The sequence below is a fragment of the Archocentrus centrarchus genome, chromosome 20, assembly GCF_007364275.1.
Source record: "Archocentrus centrarchus isolate MPI-CPG fArcCen1 chromosome 20, fArcCen1, whole genome shotgun sequence".
Classification (NCBI taxonomy): Eukaryota; Metazoa; Chordata; class Actinopteri; order Cichliformes; family Cichlidae; genus Archocentrus; species Archocentrus centrarchus.
This window is the reverse complement of record NC_044365.1, coordinates 22119778-22139481: the sequence shown is the minus strand read 5'-3', so window position 1 is coordinate 22139481 and position 19704 is coordinate 22119778. Positions and strand designations below refer to the sequence as shown.

The 19704-nt window shown below is 42.1% G+C and overlaps 1 protein-coding gene across 1 annotated transcript in view; it reads right to left on the bottom strand.

Moving 5' to 3' along the window:
• Positions 1 to 19704, bottom strand: part of asap1b (ArfGAP with SH3 domain, ankyrin repeat and PH domain 1b) — an 82279-nt gene that overhangs the window by 5362 nt on the left and 57213 nt on the right. The window contains 16 exon segments of the mRNA XM_030756514.1: positions 1 to 14; positions 1088 to 1175; positions 1177 to 1250; positions 4293 to 4521; positions 5609 to 5715; positions 7969 to 8040; positions 8127 to 8242; positions 9019 to 9104; positions 11653 to 11669; positions 11672 to 11838; positions 11907 to 11971; positions 11973 to 11999; positions 12234 to 12367; positions 14688 to 14854; positions 17196 to 17244; positions 17492 to 17579. Coding sequence (XP_030612374.1) covers positions 1 to 14; positions 1088 to 1175; positions 1177 to 1250; positions 4293 to 4521; positions 5609 to 5715; positions 7969 to 8040; positions 8127 to 8242; positions 9019 to 9104; positions 11653 to 11669; positions 11672 to 11838; positions 11907 to 11971; positions 11973 to 11999; positions 12234 to 12367; positions 14688 to 14854; positions 17196 to 17244; positions 17492 to 17579 — 1500 coding nt within the window.

The window sequence follows — 19704 nt, the reverse complement described above, 5'->3', positions numbered from 1 at the left end:
GGTGGAGTCGCTTCCTAAAATATTAACATCGATGACGGCAAACAAGGTTATTTACCACCATTACTGGAGCACTATCCAAGAGATTAATTTGATATAAATATGAAAATAAATCAACATGCTGTGATGGTTAAAAAACCAAACAAAAAAAAAACAATGAGGGAGGCGTCATTCTGGCTGAGCTTTCCATGAGCCCCTTGTTATTTGGAAACTGAGGTTGTTGTGCAAGTAAATACCATAATTTCATTAGTGGCTGGGTTTTAGTGTGTGTGTGTGTGAGAGACACAGAAACATAGCAGTTAACAGCCCCCAATAACAGTAAAAAATTTCCCTAAAGGATACGACTACATGTAAAATTTGACTGTTTTTTTAAACAAATCATAGAGTCATATAAACATATTTGTCTCTAGTGCAGTTGTGTTAGCTTTTTAAAATTTATCTACTGCTGTAAACAACAGCTGACAGACTGAAGAGACAGTCTCGCTCCAGGTAAGGTCCTGAAAAACTGCCGCCAGAGGTTAAACCATGTTCAAGGAGGCATTCATGACACACGTTTCTGAAGTCTGCCTGAAGCTTAGTTGGTGCATTGTAATACAAAGCCTTTGCAGATCAGTGCTTGCGGACACAAAAAATTTGGCAGGCGAGCGGACGTCCGCTCACAGCCTCGGATATTAACTACAAATTACTCTATAGATACAGATCTGCATGTATAAGATGTGCTGGTGTCACTGATGAATCTTCAAAGTGCACAAGAGACAAAAATGGAGCAAATAGTTTGTGGAACCTTTATGCATTTAGATATTTCAGATATTTGGGAAAAAATATCAGCTGAATGTCCACTTATGAGCGCTGAACCACATTTCAAGGTCGTAATTATTCAGCGGAGTCTACTCAGGTGTTCACGGCCTGAACGAGTTACATTATTTTACCACAGTCTCCAAATCCTGTTTTCCCCACTCTAGTGAAAACTAAGTAAAAAATAAATAAATAAATAAAAACTTTGTAGAATCATGATCTTCCATTTTCAGGCTGGAGCCACACCTAAGTGAAACCTGCCTCTACAGTTACAGTACGTGTGCTTGCATCTCACCCCCGGTTACGCCCCCTTTACTGTGTGGACTGTGAGAGAGTGGGCTGGGTGGGTCGGACAGGGTGCGTTTGTGTCCAGGAGGGGGGGGGCGGTGGTCTCTTCTTGGACAGGGTGGAGCTGCCTCCTGGTGTGAGTGTAGAGGAAGGGCCGGATGGGGGAGGAGCTGGAGGAGCGATACATAAGACACATGATGTGATGACTCCCACCAAAAAAAATAAAAATAAACATAAAGTAGGTAAAGTAGAGGATTATGAGAGGAGACGACAAATTAATGCAAGTAAAACAATATTGTTTAAACATATATATATGTATATGTCTGGGACAGGGATATAAAACAATAAAAAGGGACACTATATCTGAGGTGTTGTGGGCATGTTTTTGGTGCATCTATCAGGTGCCTGCCTTTATCTAATGGGACTCCAAAGCATTCACTGGTCACCAATACAGAGAAAAGTAGGGAGAAAGCAGCTAATAGAGAGCTCAGCCAGAGAGTAATCAGCTGTGGTTGGGAGTTTACAGCCCATGGGCGGTGGGAAAATAACATTTTTAAAAAATCATGTAGGCAATAAATAATTAAAAGCTTGCCTACATGGTGCTGTTATTCGGTTAAATAAATGCCACCACCCTGTAAAAGTGAGCCGTAAAGGAAGAAACAACTGAGGGGATAACTATATGTGGGGCACACAGCCGAGTAAGGGGAGAACATAAAAACCAGGATATTCACTGATGTATGGTCGAGTGCCAGCCAGTGTGGCGTAGTGCGAATGAGAGCCAAGGAATGCCAAGTGAGGAGCTGAAAGAATAGAGAAACAAAAAGAGAAAGAAAACAGAGCGAGATGAGGAGTGTGGGAGAGAATCTACAGTATGTCAGTCTTATAAAAGAGCTGCTCCCACACGCTGTAAAATAACAAGATGAAATCTTATCAGTGGCAGGCAAAGCAAAAAAGAGGAGAAACGGTGTGAAGCCGACCCCCAGGGAGCCAGCTCTTCAGCACCCACAGAGGAAGAGAGCGAGAGTGCGCCGCTAATGAAGAGTTAGCGTGGTATTCTCAATGCATCTATGTTGCTTTTCCTCTTAATCTTATTTTTGCATAAAGTGACTTGTTTCCAGCGCTGTTTTTGGTTATTAAAGGTAGCTGAAACAATGATAAATATTGATGCTCATTTATTTTCAGGGCCATTTAGTGGGACAGGAACTAAGTAAGACTCGTGTTAACTGTCCAGTTAAAGCTGCTGCACAGGGAGCCTGTAAGCTTTGGATTTCTCCATATATAAAAGCAGATCACAGGGCTGTAGCAAGAGAAGGTGTATCTGATACAGCCTTTGGTGGTGTTCCTTAAATATCATAAATATTGGACCAATTGACAATCATGCCGTGACGCTCAGGGATAAAATACTGACGTGTGGCTGAAGCGATAAAATCTGCATGAAGATAAGCTTGTGTGGACTTTCACCTGTTAAACTGGGATTTGTAATTAATGGGAAACCAAAAGTAAATGATTTATGGTTGCAGTTTTTTTTTTTTTTTTAAAGATCTTTTCACCATTTTTACCCATGCGTCAAAAAGAGAAATTTCCCCATGTGCAGCAGCTTTTTCCTAAGCTGTAAAGCTCTGTTGTTACAAAACATGTCTGGTGAGTTTCTGATTATGATGCTGATTGTGATGTTTTTGGAACAACACCAACAGATATCAGCTATCATATCAGATCCAGTACTTGGTACCCAAAGCATTTGTTAGTTGTTGTCTTTTCGCCACTTTTCTAAAGATGCGAAGAGAGGAAAAAAAAAAATGCCAAAATGAATATGAATGAAAAAACTGTGTTGGTGTAGGTTATTACCCACAGTTGTAATATAACCTCTTTCTGAGAATACCATTAGGCAACTGCTGAAGGCTGCAACGTCCACTGCTGGGGAGCCAACACACTTAATATAAAGCCTTATTAGCTTTAAGGGTAGCATTAGCATCACTATTCTTCGCTTTATTTGATTTGGGAAATTTTCCTATCAAGCAGCCCGGCCATTAAACCAATAACAGGTACTGCTTGAACTGCCTAAAACACTTAGATGCCTGATCTCTGAAATAGTCATATCTATGTAAAACAGCCAAAGATTGTGGCTGCTGTATGAGAGAGAGGATGTGTGCACTTGGTGGCCAGAAAAATCTTGAAGTGAGTGCTTCAAAAGCTCATATTGGGGAAATAAGAGAGTCTCAGAGTCCTAAATGACTTCAAGCATCTATCATTCTGTTAACGTGAGCTGTTCATAGATATTTACTCTAGTTTATTTTAAAATGGCCCCCTCAAAAAAAACAATGCTAGAAAAACATCTAAAAAACAGGCAAATCTGTGATAGTCAGGTGGAAACTTTTATTTTATTTTATTTTTTATCTGATGAATTGAGATCAAACTAATCAAGTGATGTTGGCTGAAAATGCTTCACTGTCATTTATAAACTGCATGCGTGGCGTGCTACAGTGGAAAGCAGGCTGAGCCGCAGGTCACCTGAAATAGGTTCATGTTAACTGGAAACTGGAAACAAGTGAAATTTCACACCCCCTGCTTTTAGGAAAAATAAGATTTGAATGTTATGTAATGGATCAAATGGCTGTTAAGATGGATGTTGGCAGCGTAAGCTTAGGCAGTGTTTTCAAATAACACTAATACAGGTCCACAGAGGGGACGAGTGTTATTTTTAATTCCAATATTGCAGAAACAGCACGTTCACAGTATACTATACTGTCCAGGCTAATGATTGTGTATCCTCCTGCCCTCTCGTGCAGCCATGTTTTTCCTGAATGTTTACAGTGTAAGCAATCTTCATGACTCCCGTTTGCCACCCTCTGATCTGTGTGTTTCACAAACTGCACACCACTGCAGGGTGTGAAAACTGACTGACATCACAAAGGAGGAACTTTCCATTAAAGTAATTACAAAGCATTCCTATGCACCTTATCCCGACTGGAGATAAACATTAACAGACATAATAGAGTCAATTTCACAGGCTCTTTTCCCTCCACAGTTATCAGAGCATTCACACAATCTTTGGACCATTTGCATCACAGGCTGACATTTGCAAAGAAGATATTAGCAGAATATGACCTCCTGAATTTATAGACCGTCATGGTTATGAGCTAGAGCCTGATAAAGCTGACTGCGGTCTAAAAACTGATGCAGGCTCAAAGACACTTGGAGCAGCTAGGTCTGACCTTTGCCCTGGTTCCTGGGTGGCAGTGGCGGCCCATCGGCCACCGGGGAGGAGCTGAGGTCGGTGGAGGCGCTGTACATCTGGTTAGTGAAGGCGCTGTAGGAGAGACGCTGCTGCTTATCCCTCTGGCTGATGAAGCCTGGCAGGGAGAGCCTGTCATGGGGTGAGAGGCTGGAGGAGTGGCAGAAGCTCTGAGGCCTCGGGGAGCGGTCCTTCTTGATGGGACTGGGCTGCAGAAAGACGTATGACAGATGAGACTGAGTGGCATCAGTCACTGTAACCTGACATAGACACTGTAAAAGATGGACGCAGCTTCCAGACAACGAAGGAATGCCTTAAACCTGAATTCTTTCTAATGGCCAGCAGGTGGCAGCGACTCTGTTTGCAAACAGATTTCTGGTTTATGGGAAAAAGGCCTTCGGCTCCTTTGCTCTGTGACCCCAGTAAACAATTTCATGATGATTTTATGAGCTCAGATGCTAAATTTTTATCATTCTAAGAGTCAGAAAGGCAGATTATACAGGATACAGACCTTCAGTGAGTGCAGACCTATAAACTAAAATGTTAAAACAATATCTCAAGTCTACAAAACTTGATATATTTTGCAGAGCCTGACTGGTAATGTTGGTCAACCAATATTATCAGCTGATATTGGCCCATCACAGATATGTAGACAGCTTGTGAAGCCATTATAATGCAGAGTGGCTTCAAATTCATTGGTAATAATACTCTTAGCATGGTCTGCAGCACATGTAGCAGAGTATGCATCACAGCTGAGGAGAGGGTGCCGCCTCAGAGCCGGAAGATTTCTGGTTTGCATCTCCTGATTGGCTGAGCCTTTCTATGTGCATTTTGCATGTTCTCCCTGTCCCTGCACAGGTACTCCAGCTTCCTCCCACATTTCAAAGACCTGCTGTCTCCTGCCTTATTCTCTTTTTATAGAATAAATTGCTGTATTAATGTAGCTTGTAGTTTAAAGAGCTTTGACTGCTCAATAAGACTTGGAAAGTGCTATATAAATGCCAGAACTACATGTATGTTCATATATGTATACATATAGAATACTGTATTAAAACTTGTATATATTTCAGGGGGCTGGACCACTTAAGTTCAAATTTAACTGTGTGCCACAATGATTTTGACACGCCTGCTCTACATATATGAATCTATGGGGAAGCTGATGTGTGGGTGTGATAGCAACAATAAAGCAAAAAGCGAGACAGCCGCTGGGCTGCAGAGGAAATCTGAACAGTCATATCTGACCTTCAATCTAACTCATAACCAGTTTTCTTATTAAATTCAGTGTTGTGCACAAACCTTATCATCCAGGTCATCGTCGCTCTCATCCATCTCCTCCAGGCGGAGGCTCCATTCGTACTCCACGTGGATGTGAGGGTTGAATTTCCCCTCTGCAGCTGCACAAGCTGACACAAACACATGCGTTATGCTCTGCGGTCCATTTTGGGAAACAAATCATTACTATTTAAAATGGCTACACGATAAAGAAGGTGGAACAAAACTGGCTGCTAATTAGAGCCCAAAGAAAACTATGAATACGAAGCAGCAGCACAATAAGATATAATGGGGCAGCGGAAAGAGACTAATGTCATAGGTTAGACTGAGTCAGAGCCACGCTTAGCACTGAGCACACATCAGTCATTCTTTTCAAGATGGCAGCAATTATCCAGTTTGTAGAGGCAACACAAACAACAACTGCAGTTAAAAAAAATGTTATATTTCTTCTTCTCGTACAGTAAGATTTTCATTACTTTTTGTCACCCCCCCCTTCCCCCACCCCCCCACACACATACATACCTTAAACAATCAGCTACATCCAGTAAATACACACAGGCTACCAGTTACCACCCTTTGTCCTAACTGTACACACACGTTTCTTTGTGCAACGTGTGTGTACAATGATAATAAAGAGTCTATTCTTTTCCCCTCTGTTTATCACATTGTCAAAAAAGAGAAACAGAAGCTTTGTTAAACTAAAAAAAAAACAAACTCCACTCCACTAATAATGTACAACGGACAAAACAAACGACTTCCGAGCCGTATTCAGAGGCTGCCTGAAATGATAAAAAATAATAACGAACTTCACTATTTTTTTTTTTTTTGGGGGGGGGGGGGGCTTTTTGTAAAACTGCATATTTGTGGATAACAATAAAAATTACATATTAGCATTAAAAGTATCATTTCCACTAACCACATTACCAATACTGTTACTTTAAGGCAGCTGTGTCATAAACCTTACATTGGGTGGTGGTCTAATACATTTGTTAAGCACTTTATGATTATTATTGTATGAAACATTAGTTTTTGTCTTCTGGGTATTTTTCTTATTATTCACTCCTGTTTTTATTTTTGGTGAAATTTAGTTATAAAAGTGCTGCCATTTTTATGGCATACTATGTAAAAAGGGTGGGTGATATAAGCTGAAATGTATTTTTTTTTAAACAGGCAATTTTTTTCGACTTTTTTTTTTAAGGCTAGAATAAAAATGAGCATTATCATCGCGGTACCAGACCTAAAATCTTACTATAGCACATAAAATCAATATCTAGGCCCCATTATTTTACCTAGCAACAGGCCAAAATAACACATTTGTAATGTTTAGCACCGGTAACACCTTATCAAAGCATCGCTACATATTAATTTAAAAACAGTAACATCTCATTTAACATCTCAAAAAAAAAAAAAAAAAGAAGTACCCTGCCTCTCGCCCTGATGAGATGGATGGATGGATGATGTCTCCAAATTGTGATGTTTATGGTTCAAATATTACATAATTTGTGTTTAAGGAGTATATCAAAAGTTGAATGTAATACAAATAACTACATAAATGCATTTAAGGCATTGGGATTTCAAATTATGGGAATCAGTCACCTTTTTTTCCAGCATGTGGATGAAATAATTTGTACAGGTAAACCACAAGGCATGAAAATATGTAAATTATACACTTGGTGGGGGGTGGACAGTGTCTGGATGATGAATGTAGTAGTACTTTTCTTTTTAAAGCAATGCTGTTTGGTCCCTTAATCATACATAGATGTAATACATTTTGCTGTGTATCATCATAGAGTGAGTCCCACACTGATCTATTTATTTATATAAACAAGATCTACCACTCTTATTTTTTTTTTTAATACTTTTCTCAAAGCTTGCCAAAACCTCAACAGACCAAGTATACTGCAACATGTGCATTTACTAGTAAAATAAATCACAATATGTTGCACAAGGGAAGATATCTGCACACTACGCGCCTCTAATTTCATGATTTGATTTCAATAAAGAGGATGATTTCAACCTTTATGCTTTCCAACACCACCCATGACAAGAATATGTGTAAATAAAACATTATTATAGGTAAATAATGTAACAATAAAAATATTTCCAAATCAGTTTATTTTGTGAGGTTCCACACAGCATTTAATGTGTTTTTTTGTCTTCCTTGCTCATGTGAGCGTTAATACAAACATACATCAACAATTACTTCCACTCGGCTGCTGCTGTGGCCCGCGGGCTGGAGCGACCTTTGACTGCCATCTAGTGTTCTCACTAAACTGCCCAGTAACATACTGTATGTAGCTGTTTGTATATTTTGGGGGGGTCTGTTCAATGATTTTAGGCCTTTAATTATCTACCAAGATGTCCAGCTGGTCGGGATCCTGTACTTACTGCCTCCTCACACTGAGTGTTCCTCAGTCGCCTGGCAACATCCAGTGCCGTCTCTCCATTCTGATTGGCTAAAGGGCGAGGACGGATAATCAACAGTTAGGAGTCTGATAGGTGATGACATTAACTGGAGGATGAAGCTCAGCATGTGACTCACTGATGTCAGTGGCAGGCTTCCCCTCAGAAGTAACTTGAGGCAACTCGGGCTTTTCGTACATGCAGCAGTAATGCAGGGCGGTGTTCCCCCACTCCGTCTGCTTATCCAGGTTACCGCTGAGTTTAAAACACACACACATACACACACACACACACACACACACACACACACACACACACACACACACACACACACACACACACACACACACACACACACACACACACAGGTCACATGCCTGAGAGTTTTTTCCACAGTCCTGCAGCTTCAGGTTAAAGTGTTATTCCTCAGGATTTTGAGGTTTAGCAGGAAAGGATCGGAAACAGCACATTAGATGTCTTACAGATGAGGTGAGCCATTAAATTGTTTATGAAAAACACCAAACTATATGCAATGGCATAGTAGTCATCTTTAGATCTTCTGCAGTTCCCATAAAGGCAAAAAATAATATTAAACGGCATGGGTTAGACATGACATCAGTTAATGAGGGGGGTCTCACTTCAGCGGTGGAGACTGTGTGCAGTTGGAGCAGTGGTGGGTAAACAATTGAAAGGAGAGGAATAAATTAAGGCAGAGAACAAGTGCTTGACCCATTTCTGTTTGCCTTGTGGGAATCTGAGCTGAGCTGTGCCGCGTGAAGCTTTCCTCTGCACTGCTTTATTACAGACTAGAGCACAGAAAAAGAAAGACTCACAGCAGACAGATGGATCAAATTTAATACTGAGTGTTTACACCAAGCTGTGCTGTTTGATACACAATTTTACTCTAAAGTACTCATGTGTGTTTTAAGAAAATTTAACAGCTCTTTTCGCTCTCGCTGAGCCGAAGCCAGGCCCACATACCTACATTTTCTTAAGGTTATACCTCTTTAAAAACAAACAAACAAACATACCTGTTCTGCACAAGGAAGTCCACCAAGTGCAGGGAGGTCTGGTCAGCCGTCCGTACAGAGTAGTGCAGTGCTGTCTCTCCAGCTTCCTGCAGGGGGCCATCAAACACAGCAAAGACACGGTGAGGCGATCTTGGGCAGCATCCATTCTGTATTCTCTCTGTCTGCGACTCTTTCAGCATTTAAACAAGCTGCAGTAAACAAAATGGCTCCTAAAAATAATACTTCTGCAGGCCTGACACCAGCTTTTGTCCATTTTGGGGAGTCTTTTGCCTTTATTTCATCTGCTTTGCAGCACCAAAACAGAACCTAGATGTTGTTACGTTAGATTCAGCATTAAAGATGGAGGTAAAGATGAACCATATGCACCTAACAGTTACATTTACTGCATTTGTTGGCATCTGTGGGGTAGAGAGCGAGCCGTATTTAATCATGCAGCGTTGTCATGATGTCTGCGTTTTGGGATGGGGGGTAGGATGTCACGGTGCAGCCCTTCACGTGCACTGACAGCAGCAGATCAGATAACGGTGAGTCAGACTTCGCAGCGCATTCAGCAGCACCCCCCCTCTGTCACCAGACAGATATCCTCTTTTATTCTGCTGCAGCGTTGTACACTTAATTTTTCATTACAGAACGACCATGTTCCTGTTATAAAACCTTGACCCATTTATGTCAGATTAAGTCCGATCATGCATGTTGTTCACGGTACTGTAAGCTCACCAGCCCCTCTTTGTTATTTAACTTTCATTTATGCCTAAAACAGCAAAAGGCGAGAGAAGAAAGTGGGTGTGGGTGGGTGAGGGGGGGGGGGGGGGGGGGGGGGGGGGGGGGGGGGGGGGGGGGGGGGGGGGGGGGGGGGGGGGGGGGGGGGGGGGGGGGGGGGGGGGGGGGGGGGGGGGGGGGGTGGGGGGGGGGGGCACAAAATAAAAAAACAGACGCACGAACGAGCCTCACAGATGTCGCCATCTAAATATATGTGGACTCAAACACATGATGCCCTGCAATGTGGCGGAGGTTTGCTGGCTATACCACCTGCTGGAGAAGTTAACCAGATGACTCAGAATTTCCAACTGTTACACCCATTTCGAGCCGCCAAATAATTCACCATCTGCAGGAATGTGTCAGCATTGGTGGTGCTGCTGGGAACAAGTCTCACATGAGGATGAACCACCGCAGGAACATGCACGGAGCTCTGACCGGGAGGTTTCTCAGCTCCGTAGTCTGGTTTATATTCCGCCTGTGTTATGATGCAGCCCAGATTCCCGGGCGTGTTTTCGTGTATTTTCTCCAAGTTCTTTCATGAGACGCAGACAGCTTCGGCTTTGAGCGCGCACACTTTGAAGCGTCCTCCTTTAATTGGTGATGTCACTCTTGCAATGAAGAGGGGAATTCAAGCATTTAAATCTATATTTTAATATTTAATAGTTTCCCCCTCTTTCCCCCCCTTTACTGCCCATTTCCATGTAGGGCTTATTTATTTTATGACTATATGCTATCATTTTCTCATTTAAGTGATTATTTATTGGGTCTATACTCCTCTATGGGGGTGTAAATTTTCCTCAGACCCCCTTTTTAATGTTGGTTTAGGCTTAGAGTAACTTGACAGTGTGAACTGTAGCTGTTAGCCTGCAGCAGGAATAGTTTGTTGCACCCTGAGAGAAGCGAGGGTATTGTGAGTTTCTACTAGGAGGGAGAAATGGGCACAATATGTGTTTTTTATTGGCATAAATGGTCCCCATGTGTAGAGATACACTTTTTAATACCACACAATTTTATGATCTTGGGGAAATTATTTTAGGGGTGCATTTTTATGTGTAGGGCTATTACAAAGCAGATGTGTTTTGTACTGTCTCATAATCATAAGATTATGTTTCTTCATTTTCTTTCTGCATTGCATCACTTTGGGTAGATGTCCTAGGCAGCGAGTTAAAGGGAAATATGAGTGAAAACAATCATATTTTGCTTTCACAGTCAAAACGGTGCATTCCTCCATATACAGATAGACTTAATAAAGCCTGGATATTATTGCTGGTCCATTTTTTCTGGGCTTTGTTGCATTTTTAGAGCTGTTTTTCAACATTTTTTAAAATAAGTTGTACACCAGTGCTGCAACAACATACACTTAGAGCAAACACCAACATTTTTGCCACTCAAGGTTCTTCTGCTGCTCTGTAGGACCTACAAAAAAGTCCCCAGAATGGGGTTCTGAAAGCTTTGGTTGTCGCCAGTTTTCTGCAGTGTGGACACAACAAAAGAGGGACTTCCTTTCAAGTTATACAAAATAAAAAGCTCCAACAGTCCAAAATCCTCTTGTAAAAAATGCTGCACAGCATTCAAAATGCTCCTTTCATGTTATCAAAAGTCTTACTGAACAATTGAATTACTTATTATGGAAGACTAAGAAAACTGCTGGGCTTTCTGGCATTGTTGATGAATAATGCACATTAATTTTTCTTCTAACCAACATATTAACCGATTCAGTTACAAAGATTCACAGACCTCAGTATCAGCTTTTAAAAAGTACTAACATTTATTTTACTGGCATCGATTAAGACACGAAAAACAAACAGGTCAAACTAAAATATCTTTATGGCTAATAAGAAACATAAACCACCTTTAAATGTTGCTTTGACTCACCGGTCCTGCCTCTGGAGCGGCTCCATCAGCTCCACCCCCTCTGCGTAGACCTGAATGAGGGCCAGCAGGTCCCTGACTGAAACCGCCTCAAACAGCTCGATCATTTTAGCTGCCGCAGACGTGCACGTCTTCCTCGCGTACTTGTGATCCACATACTTGGCGTTGATGAACTCCTTCCTCACCGTCCTGCGGGCAAAACGTTTTGTTAAAAGTCTGTTTTGAGAGATGAAGATTTGTTTATATATAAAACTTACATGTCACTGGAGGGAGTGGGCTTTGGTGATGGGGAGGGAAGGTTTCCCTCCATGATCTCATTGAAAACTGCTGTTCCCTACATTCTTGGCCAGCTGCGGGAGAAAAAAGGGGAAACATCAGCAATAATGTTGACAAGCAGAACAGCATTCGCATGCACTCAAAGACAAATGATGTATCCCTGCAGCTTTAGAGATCAAAATCTGCTCCATCATGTCTTCACTGTACTCTTTCAAGATTTCTAATATTTCACTGGGCATGAAAGTAATGAGGGGTGTGCCTCAAAAATAAGCTATTTATTTCCTTGGTAGAACATTTGTCCGACTCACCAAGAGTTCTGAGGTTCCTAACTTGTCAAGCTCCATGGATTGGATGCGGGAAATGTGGACTCCCATCTCTCGGTGGATGCCGGAGCACTCGATGCAGGTGAGGATCCCTAGGTTGGTGGAGAGCCACTTTGGATCTATAGTCAATAGCAAAATACATATTGTTATGGATACAGCAGGTCGATATATAAACTGGTTATAGTCCTCGTCCAAGTTGGTGTGATGGTGAAGCCTGTACTGAATGACGTTGAAAGCTGTCAGCCCTCACAACAAATAACAGGAAAGCATCATTTAAAAAGCAGAAACAATGCAAAATAAAAACACAAACAAACAAAACTTTAATTTAAGGCCTTCATCAGACAACGTTTCAAATGAAAAATCAGATGATTTGGGGGTTTGGAGTCAGGGATGTTTGTGCTACTGCTTTCCAGCGATTTGACCTCCTACAGCATCGAAGGCTCAGCTGATAAGCTTCTCCACATCGGCCAAATCTTACATGGGGCACGTGGTTTTATTTGCTTTATAAGTTCATTATAAGTTGCTTTGCAACCCACCTCTGCGACAGCTCCTCCTTTTCAAGCTGTTTCTGACATGTCTGTCACTGATACCTGTTCTGTACCGTGGGGTCTTGCTACTTCTTTCTCTAGCTTATGACGCGGTTACGCTCGACGAACTGGTCACTGGTCGTGTAAACTGTGACTTCAAAACAGCCGCAAAAGCATTTAGACTAATGCTCGAGGAACACTCGAATCACTGATGTCACGAAAGAAGAAGTTGAAACAGGAAACAAAGCGATTGGTGAGGTTCTTCTACAGAACATCTCATCTATTTCCAACTGTTGCAACACCTTCCCTCTCCATTATCCCGAAATATTTGTGCCTATCAGTGAAATGCATGTAGAGCTTGATCTGCCTGGAAAACGTGTGCCTTCAAACCGGCCACACTAGCCATGGTCCCATTTAGTGAGGGCGACAACAGCAAGCATAAACTGCCTGTTAGGGTTGCATGAGTGCATGTGGCAGGGAGAACAGAGCCATATCCTCAAATCACTGCAAATGGAAAACATGTTTTGAATAAAGTAGCCCTGATTCAAGTGCAAAACCACAGTTTATTTTTCACTATATTCATTGGTTTTATTTATTAACTCACCATCACCTCATAAATTATGAGAAAAAAAAAATTCTATTGTCTGACCTACTGCAAAGCAAAAGGCACATGCACACTGAGATGTGGCAGATCTCCGTCAGACAGCAGCCTCTAAACCTCGAGAGACCGAGCGACATCGCTGACTGATGTTCTGATGCAATCCAGGAGATTTAAGGAAGCTTTAAACTGTGACCTCAGTGATGCTGACGCTGTGAGCCGAGGGATGCTGCTCTGTTTGAATCTGACAAGTTAACACCAGGCGGAGGCTGGTGGAAATGATTTAGACAGGCCAAAAACCAGTGAGTCATGCACACAAACAAAGACAGCAGGAAGGCACGTTCACACACAGACACACATTTACACAACACAATTAACAGATGCATTGTGAATTTATGGGGACTTCTATAGCTGATTAATGTTAAAGCTGTAAGTCTTACAGAGGAATTTCCAGTGAGAACATCAAATGAGATGGAAACCTTTTGCTACTCGTGGCTGAGGGAACAAAGTGATGACCTTTGAAAGTCATGAAAAGGTCCTTTAACTGTCAAATTAATTTTATGTGTTGAGGAAAGGGAAGCGCGGGCGTCACCTTCTCTGTCAGATAAAAAACAGGAATCAGACAGCTTAAAACCACATCTGGAACATGTGCTATGCGGAAACCATGTATATGAACGGATGCACCAACAAGAGTACAGACATGACAAATTACCTCCGCTCTCTGAGGACCGCAGGGGTCGATGAAGCGTGTGTGACTTATGTAACATCATGATGTAATGATGTTGTTTCTCAAAGCCCAGAAATGTTATTTTTTTTCAGCCCCCAAGAGATAAAGTCCCCCACGTCAGTTACTCTGCAAGCTGCTGTGTGTGTTTATGTAGACAGAGTGGAGTGTGTGGATGCGGGTGTGTGTGCTGAGCATCAGAGGGCCTGAATGTCCACGGCACGCCTGAGTGCTGACTCTTTGCTTTCTGATGTGAGGGGGAGAATCGGGATCAAGTTGTGTCCTGAATGCTAACACCACCAGTGCATGCACACGCACTCACACACACACACACACACACACACACACACACACACACACACACACACACACACACCACACACACACACACACACACACACACACACACACACACGCACACACTTGTTTATTCAAGCTTGCTTCAGATCTGCAGAGTAGCTTTCTCAGTAACCGTCTAAACTGAAGAACACAGAGTTCAAGGCAGCGGCGACATTGCAAAGCTACCAAGACAGGCGAGGGCTTTAAATAAAACATCTTCATGCAATCCCACAACAGCAGCAGAATCACACCTGCAGCTCCACAGTCGCAGCAGACTTCATTGCCCGGCATGCGCAGCACGTCTTCTATGATGGCTTTGGTGAGGTCCTCTAACCCGTCCTCCCCTCCACTGCTCTGCTCGCCACGAAACGCCATGTTTAACGCCTCCTCCTTGCTGTTGGTCAGCACTGAGATCCAGCTGCAAGAGGGAACACGGCAATAACAGCGTTAGAAACATTATCAATGATAAAAGGTCTTATTTTATTGAGAGGTTAAATCATTAAAAGAGATAAAGGTAAAGTTAATCAACAAATCACAATTGCATGAAATCTAATCTAATGATCATTTTTTTGATAATATATAAAAGTCTAAAAAGGTTATTATAGTTATGAAGGACCCCAGTGTAATATCGCTTTGCATCAATGAGAGGAAGCAGGAGATTCACGTACATAAAGACAGAAATGCTAACATTAATATTCCTTCCATTCTACTCATCTGCATCTCCTCAGACTTTAATTAAGAAGTGGATGTGTTTCCCTGACAGTCTGCTCATGCTTGCAGGTTTCTCTGAGAAGGTGAAACAGACACAGATGCACCCACGCAGGTCTGCGGTCATTACACCGTGGCTGCCTTACAAACACGATCTCCTGCAGTGCACTACACAAAGCACAATCTGCTCTTCCAATCTACACACCGAATGGACCCTCACACGCACACACACACACACACGCACGCATGGAGCCAACCTCAGCACTTCCTCCATCACTGTCACTCAATCCCTCTTTGAATTCAGACAGCAGACAGGCAGTGGGCACATAAACTGATGCATTAGATTGTCTGTTTATCTCTATGTGTGGAAAAACAAGATATTTTAATCCACTGATGCGTAGGTGCAGATGCTAGGCCAGAAGCATTTTTGTGTTTACTTACAATGTACATTATGATATGCTCCCAGCCCAATTGAGGGGGAGTGTGACTGCACGAAGCAGGTGCCCTATGGAATATTAAATATTTGAAGGGAAATCCATGAAGATGCTGCTGCTGCAGTTGGAACTGCGTGACAGAAGCAGCAGAGAGGAGCCGTGAGCTGCATCCCAAAGGACTACAAGTAACACGAAGTGTTCAAGCAGCACCGAACGAAGAGGCACAGCCACAACAAGGCTGGAACAAAGTTTCCATCATCAGAGGAAGAACATGCCAGCCCAGAACAGAAGCACCACAAATCAAAGAGTGGCAGATCAAGAGCATCCAGGGCTTTTTGTTTTTTATTTGTCTGTATTTCTGAGTGATTCAGCTCCGGGGGATTACATCTTATGTCCAAGATTTGGATTCCTGTGGAAAAACACCATCCACGTTACTGCACTACTTAAATACGAACAACACTGCATTGAACTGTGATTTTTTTTTTTTGTCTGTATGCTTTTATGTGTTGGTCCAGCTATTATCATCCTGTGCCTTATTCTCTGACAAACTTGCCAGTTTTATTTGAAATTTCTGGAGAAGTGACACCCAACAAAATAACAAATTAGTGACATTACATGGGGCACACCTACCACAGTCACCAAAAAATGACTGCTGTCCAATCTTACCGTGTCTACAGCTGCTTTTCTCTGACCAGCTGGCCTGAATTTGCAGATAAATGTAACTTTCTGTTCGTCCTCCTACACAGTAAAAGCAAAGCCGTGTCTTTGTGACACATTTATTATTCAAATTTCACCTGATTGCAGATTGTTTTCTCTTGCACTCCTGCAGAACTGGGCTTGTAACTCTGGAAATGTCTGAGCTTTCTACAGCTTCCCAAAAAAAAAGTACATTTTAAATGAGTCATCTAATCTAATAAGCACTGAATTTACTCTCATGGAGTCTGACTGTACAGCCAGCCAATTAGCAATTCACTTGCAATAATAAAGAAATATTTGGGGGGTGTCCTATATATACAGTATTTCTATTTCAACAGACAGAAACAGGAAAAGCAATAAACACTGAGACCCTTTTTTATATAACACCTCATTATTTTCATCTGCAGTCACACTGCTGTAAAACTAATTTAAATATATGCACATGTTAAGTGTGTGAAAAGCTCTCTTTAACAAGTAGCACTACACTCAAGGCTGGTGTACAATTTTAACAAACTGTTCCGATTGTGTGTGTGTGTGTGTGTGTGTGTTTGTGTGTGTCTGCTTGTATGTGTGTGAGGGTATGAGAAACAATAGTATGAGGTTACAGCGACCTGAATTACTCCAGACCACAAATCCCACTGCCATCCTCGCTGCCACCCAGAATTGCAGCCTCTCTGCTCTTCACAAAGTGAAAAACACTTCCTGTGTTCTAGAGCGACAATGAAGCGACACACTGGCAACTAACCAGCGCCCCATTAATAAAAACCTTCAGCTGACAGCTCAAGATCACACAAAAAAAACAAACCGGTCTGTAGTTTGAGGCAAAATGGTCACAGACAGTAGTGTTTTTAACACACTTATTAAAACTCTTTACATTCACAGAACAAGCAGAACATGTGTCTGTTACTCTGACGTACTCACATGACAAACTCCTGCTCATCTTCAGCCTGGAAATGGTACGTTCGGTTATCTGTGGAAAACACAAATCGTGGAGTTAAAAATGCAAATGTCCAGTTTTGCATTTATGACAGCCAGCATGCAGTAAACAATTCAAATTCAAACACTTATCTGTGTTATAAATAGTCTATTATACAAAAAAAATGTGCATGTGGTGTTTCCACAAGTCCTTTTATAAGAAGCAACTCTTAACTGTTTGCAACTGAACCATTCAGGAATGCATCAAAGTAAGTGTGTGTGTGTGTGTGTGTGTGTCTTACGAGAAATAAGATCAAAGCATTTCCGGTCCTCAGTACTTGGCTTCACCTGACAGGTGAGCAGGTTGAGTTTGACTGGCTGCCTGTTAGACTGTAAGAGCAAACAGACCGAGAGTTACAAAGATCATAGACTGGATCACAATGGAAACATTGAATTACAACCATGTCTTTTTATTACACACACAGATTCCTCTCCAGATGGAGAAAACAAAAGGCCCTCACCTAAGAGAGAGAAATATTTGGTGCTTTGAAGATTTAAGTTCAGTAAGACATCTCAAAATGAAAGGCGGTTGACCCATGTATACATGTGATTTGGTGCTCCTTGGGATGAACTGTACTTTACTGTAATGGAGCGATTAGGTACCACTATAGCTCACCTGGTTGAGCTAGTTACCCATATCCTGAAAGCCTGGGTTTGAGTCCACCGCAGACCAATTGTCTCCTGTCTGAATTATCTCTCCCTCCTCCTTAGCCTGTATTCAACTGATCCTGCATATACTGCAGAGCTACTGAGAACTTATAACAGCAATCGGCCTCTCTGATCTATAGCTGTAGTACTAATTAATGACAACAATTGTCAACCCAGCAATATGCCAGCCTAGCATCAGCATTTAAACGCTGTTGTTGTGAGCATATTAGCATTCAGCTAACGCCAGTACAGCCTCACAGAGTCACCAGCATGGCTGCAAACCCTTAAAATGAAGAAATACAAGAAATCAAGACAGAAGCTCAAGCTGACTTCAAAAAGTCTGCAAAAGTTTTCATACACAACTCGCCCAACTGTTGATGTAGAATTACGGTGGATGCAAGGAAAAGTTTTGTGCAAACATTTCATTTTTAGACCTGCCATTTCAGGTCTAGTCCCTGTCCACAGAGAGTGTCCCAGATCTTATTTGTTGCAGTAACAGTGACACTAGAAATAGATATAAACATGCTTTTATGTTTGACGTTTGGCAGTAATGTCCATCCAGTGTCCGCATTCGGACATTTGCGTACAAACAACATCATCTGAAGAACTTCTTGGTCACTTTGGGAAGTAAAATTTGAATGCACAATTTGTCTTGCTGCCTGGCTGAATAAAAGTGAAATGTGTGAGTTTCCCACAAACAGCTTATTTTGTCAAAAACAACAAAAGAAATTAAAAAAAAAAAAGAAAAGGAGAAAAGCAGAAAAAATGCATATATCTGAGTAGCTGGACCCAACAGATGGCTGGTATTTTCTCATTTTAAAAGGATTTGCATAATTCTTGTAGATAAACAAATCAACTTATGTATGTATTATTCAACAAAGCTTTTGCGGTCCAAGCTACAAGCTGAACTCAAGGTGCCCCCATTAAGAAAGTGGACTGTGCTGGCTGGGCTGTGTACTGTAATAATTGGGCCCAGTTGGCACATGCATACTGAGCATTGTCTCCTGCCAGTGCCTAGGCAGAGGGGGGAACGAGGGCACGTGCTAATGAAATGCTAACAGGCTGTTACGAGCCCTGGAGTTGGGCTGGCCTGCTGGCAAGATGCCATATCAACTAGAGCCACCTAAAGTTCATCTGCCATGAAGCCTGAAGAAAAAGAAAAAGCCTGAAGTGGTAGTAAACCACCCCGAGAGAGAGGAAAATGATTACAAGCTCCAGTGTGACAACCACTCAGTGGGTTAGATTAGACATTGAGGTTAAAGATTCAGCTCCTCCAGCACAAAATAGAACAAAAGAAAACATTTTCCTCTCATATCACAGGCGACCACTTCCTCCGAGCCTTTTGCAGCAGCTGCATGAAGGTTCACAACAACAAAGCTCACGTTCATTTCTGTCACGATCATCCTGATCCTCCCTGCTGCGTTACAGCTGGAACAACTGCTGTGTCTGCTGGGAAAAAAGCCGCCTGTGTGCCAACTCCATCAGCTCGTCCCGCACTCCCGACTCACTGCCAAGCCTCACCGGTTAAAAGTAAAGGCTAAATTTAAACATTTGCATGTATACAAGAGAAAATTTTAGCTTAAAAGGCACAAACAGACAGGTAGCAGCACACAATCAATTAAACAAAAAAAGCCATCAAGGCTGACTTATCTGATTTAATCCACAAACTGTTACTAGACAGCATGCTGTTGGACAGACATGCTCGCAGCTTTGTAAGGCTGTACCGACAGCGGCATGTTCACAGTGACGTCACAGATATGGTGTTGACCATTAGCCATCATCTGCTACTTAGCTCTAAACCCAAAGT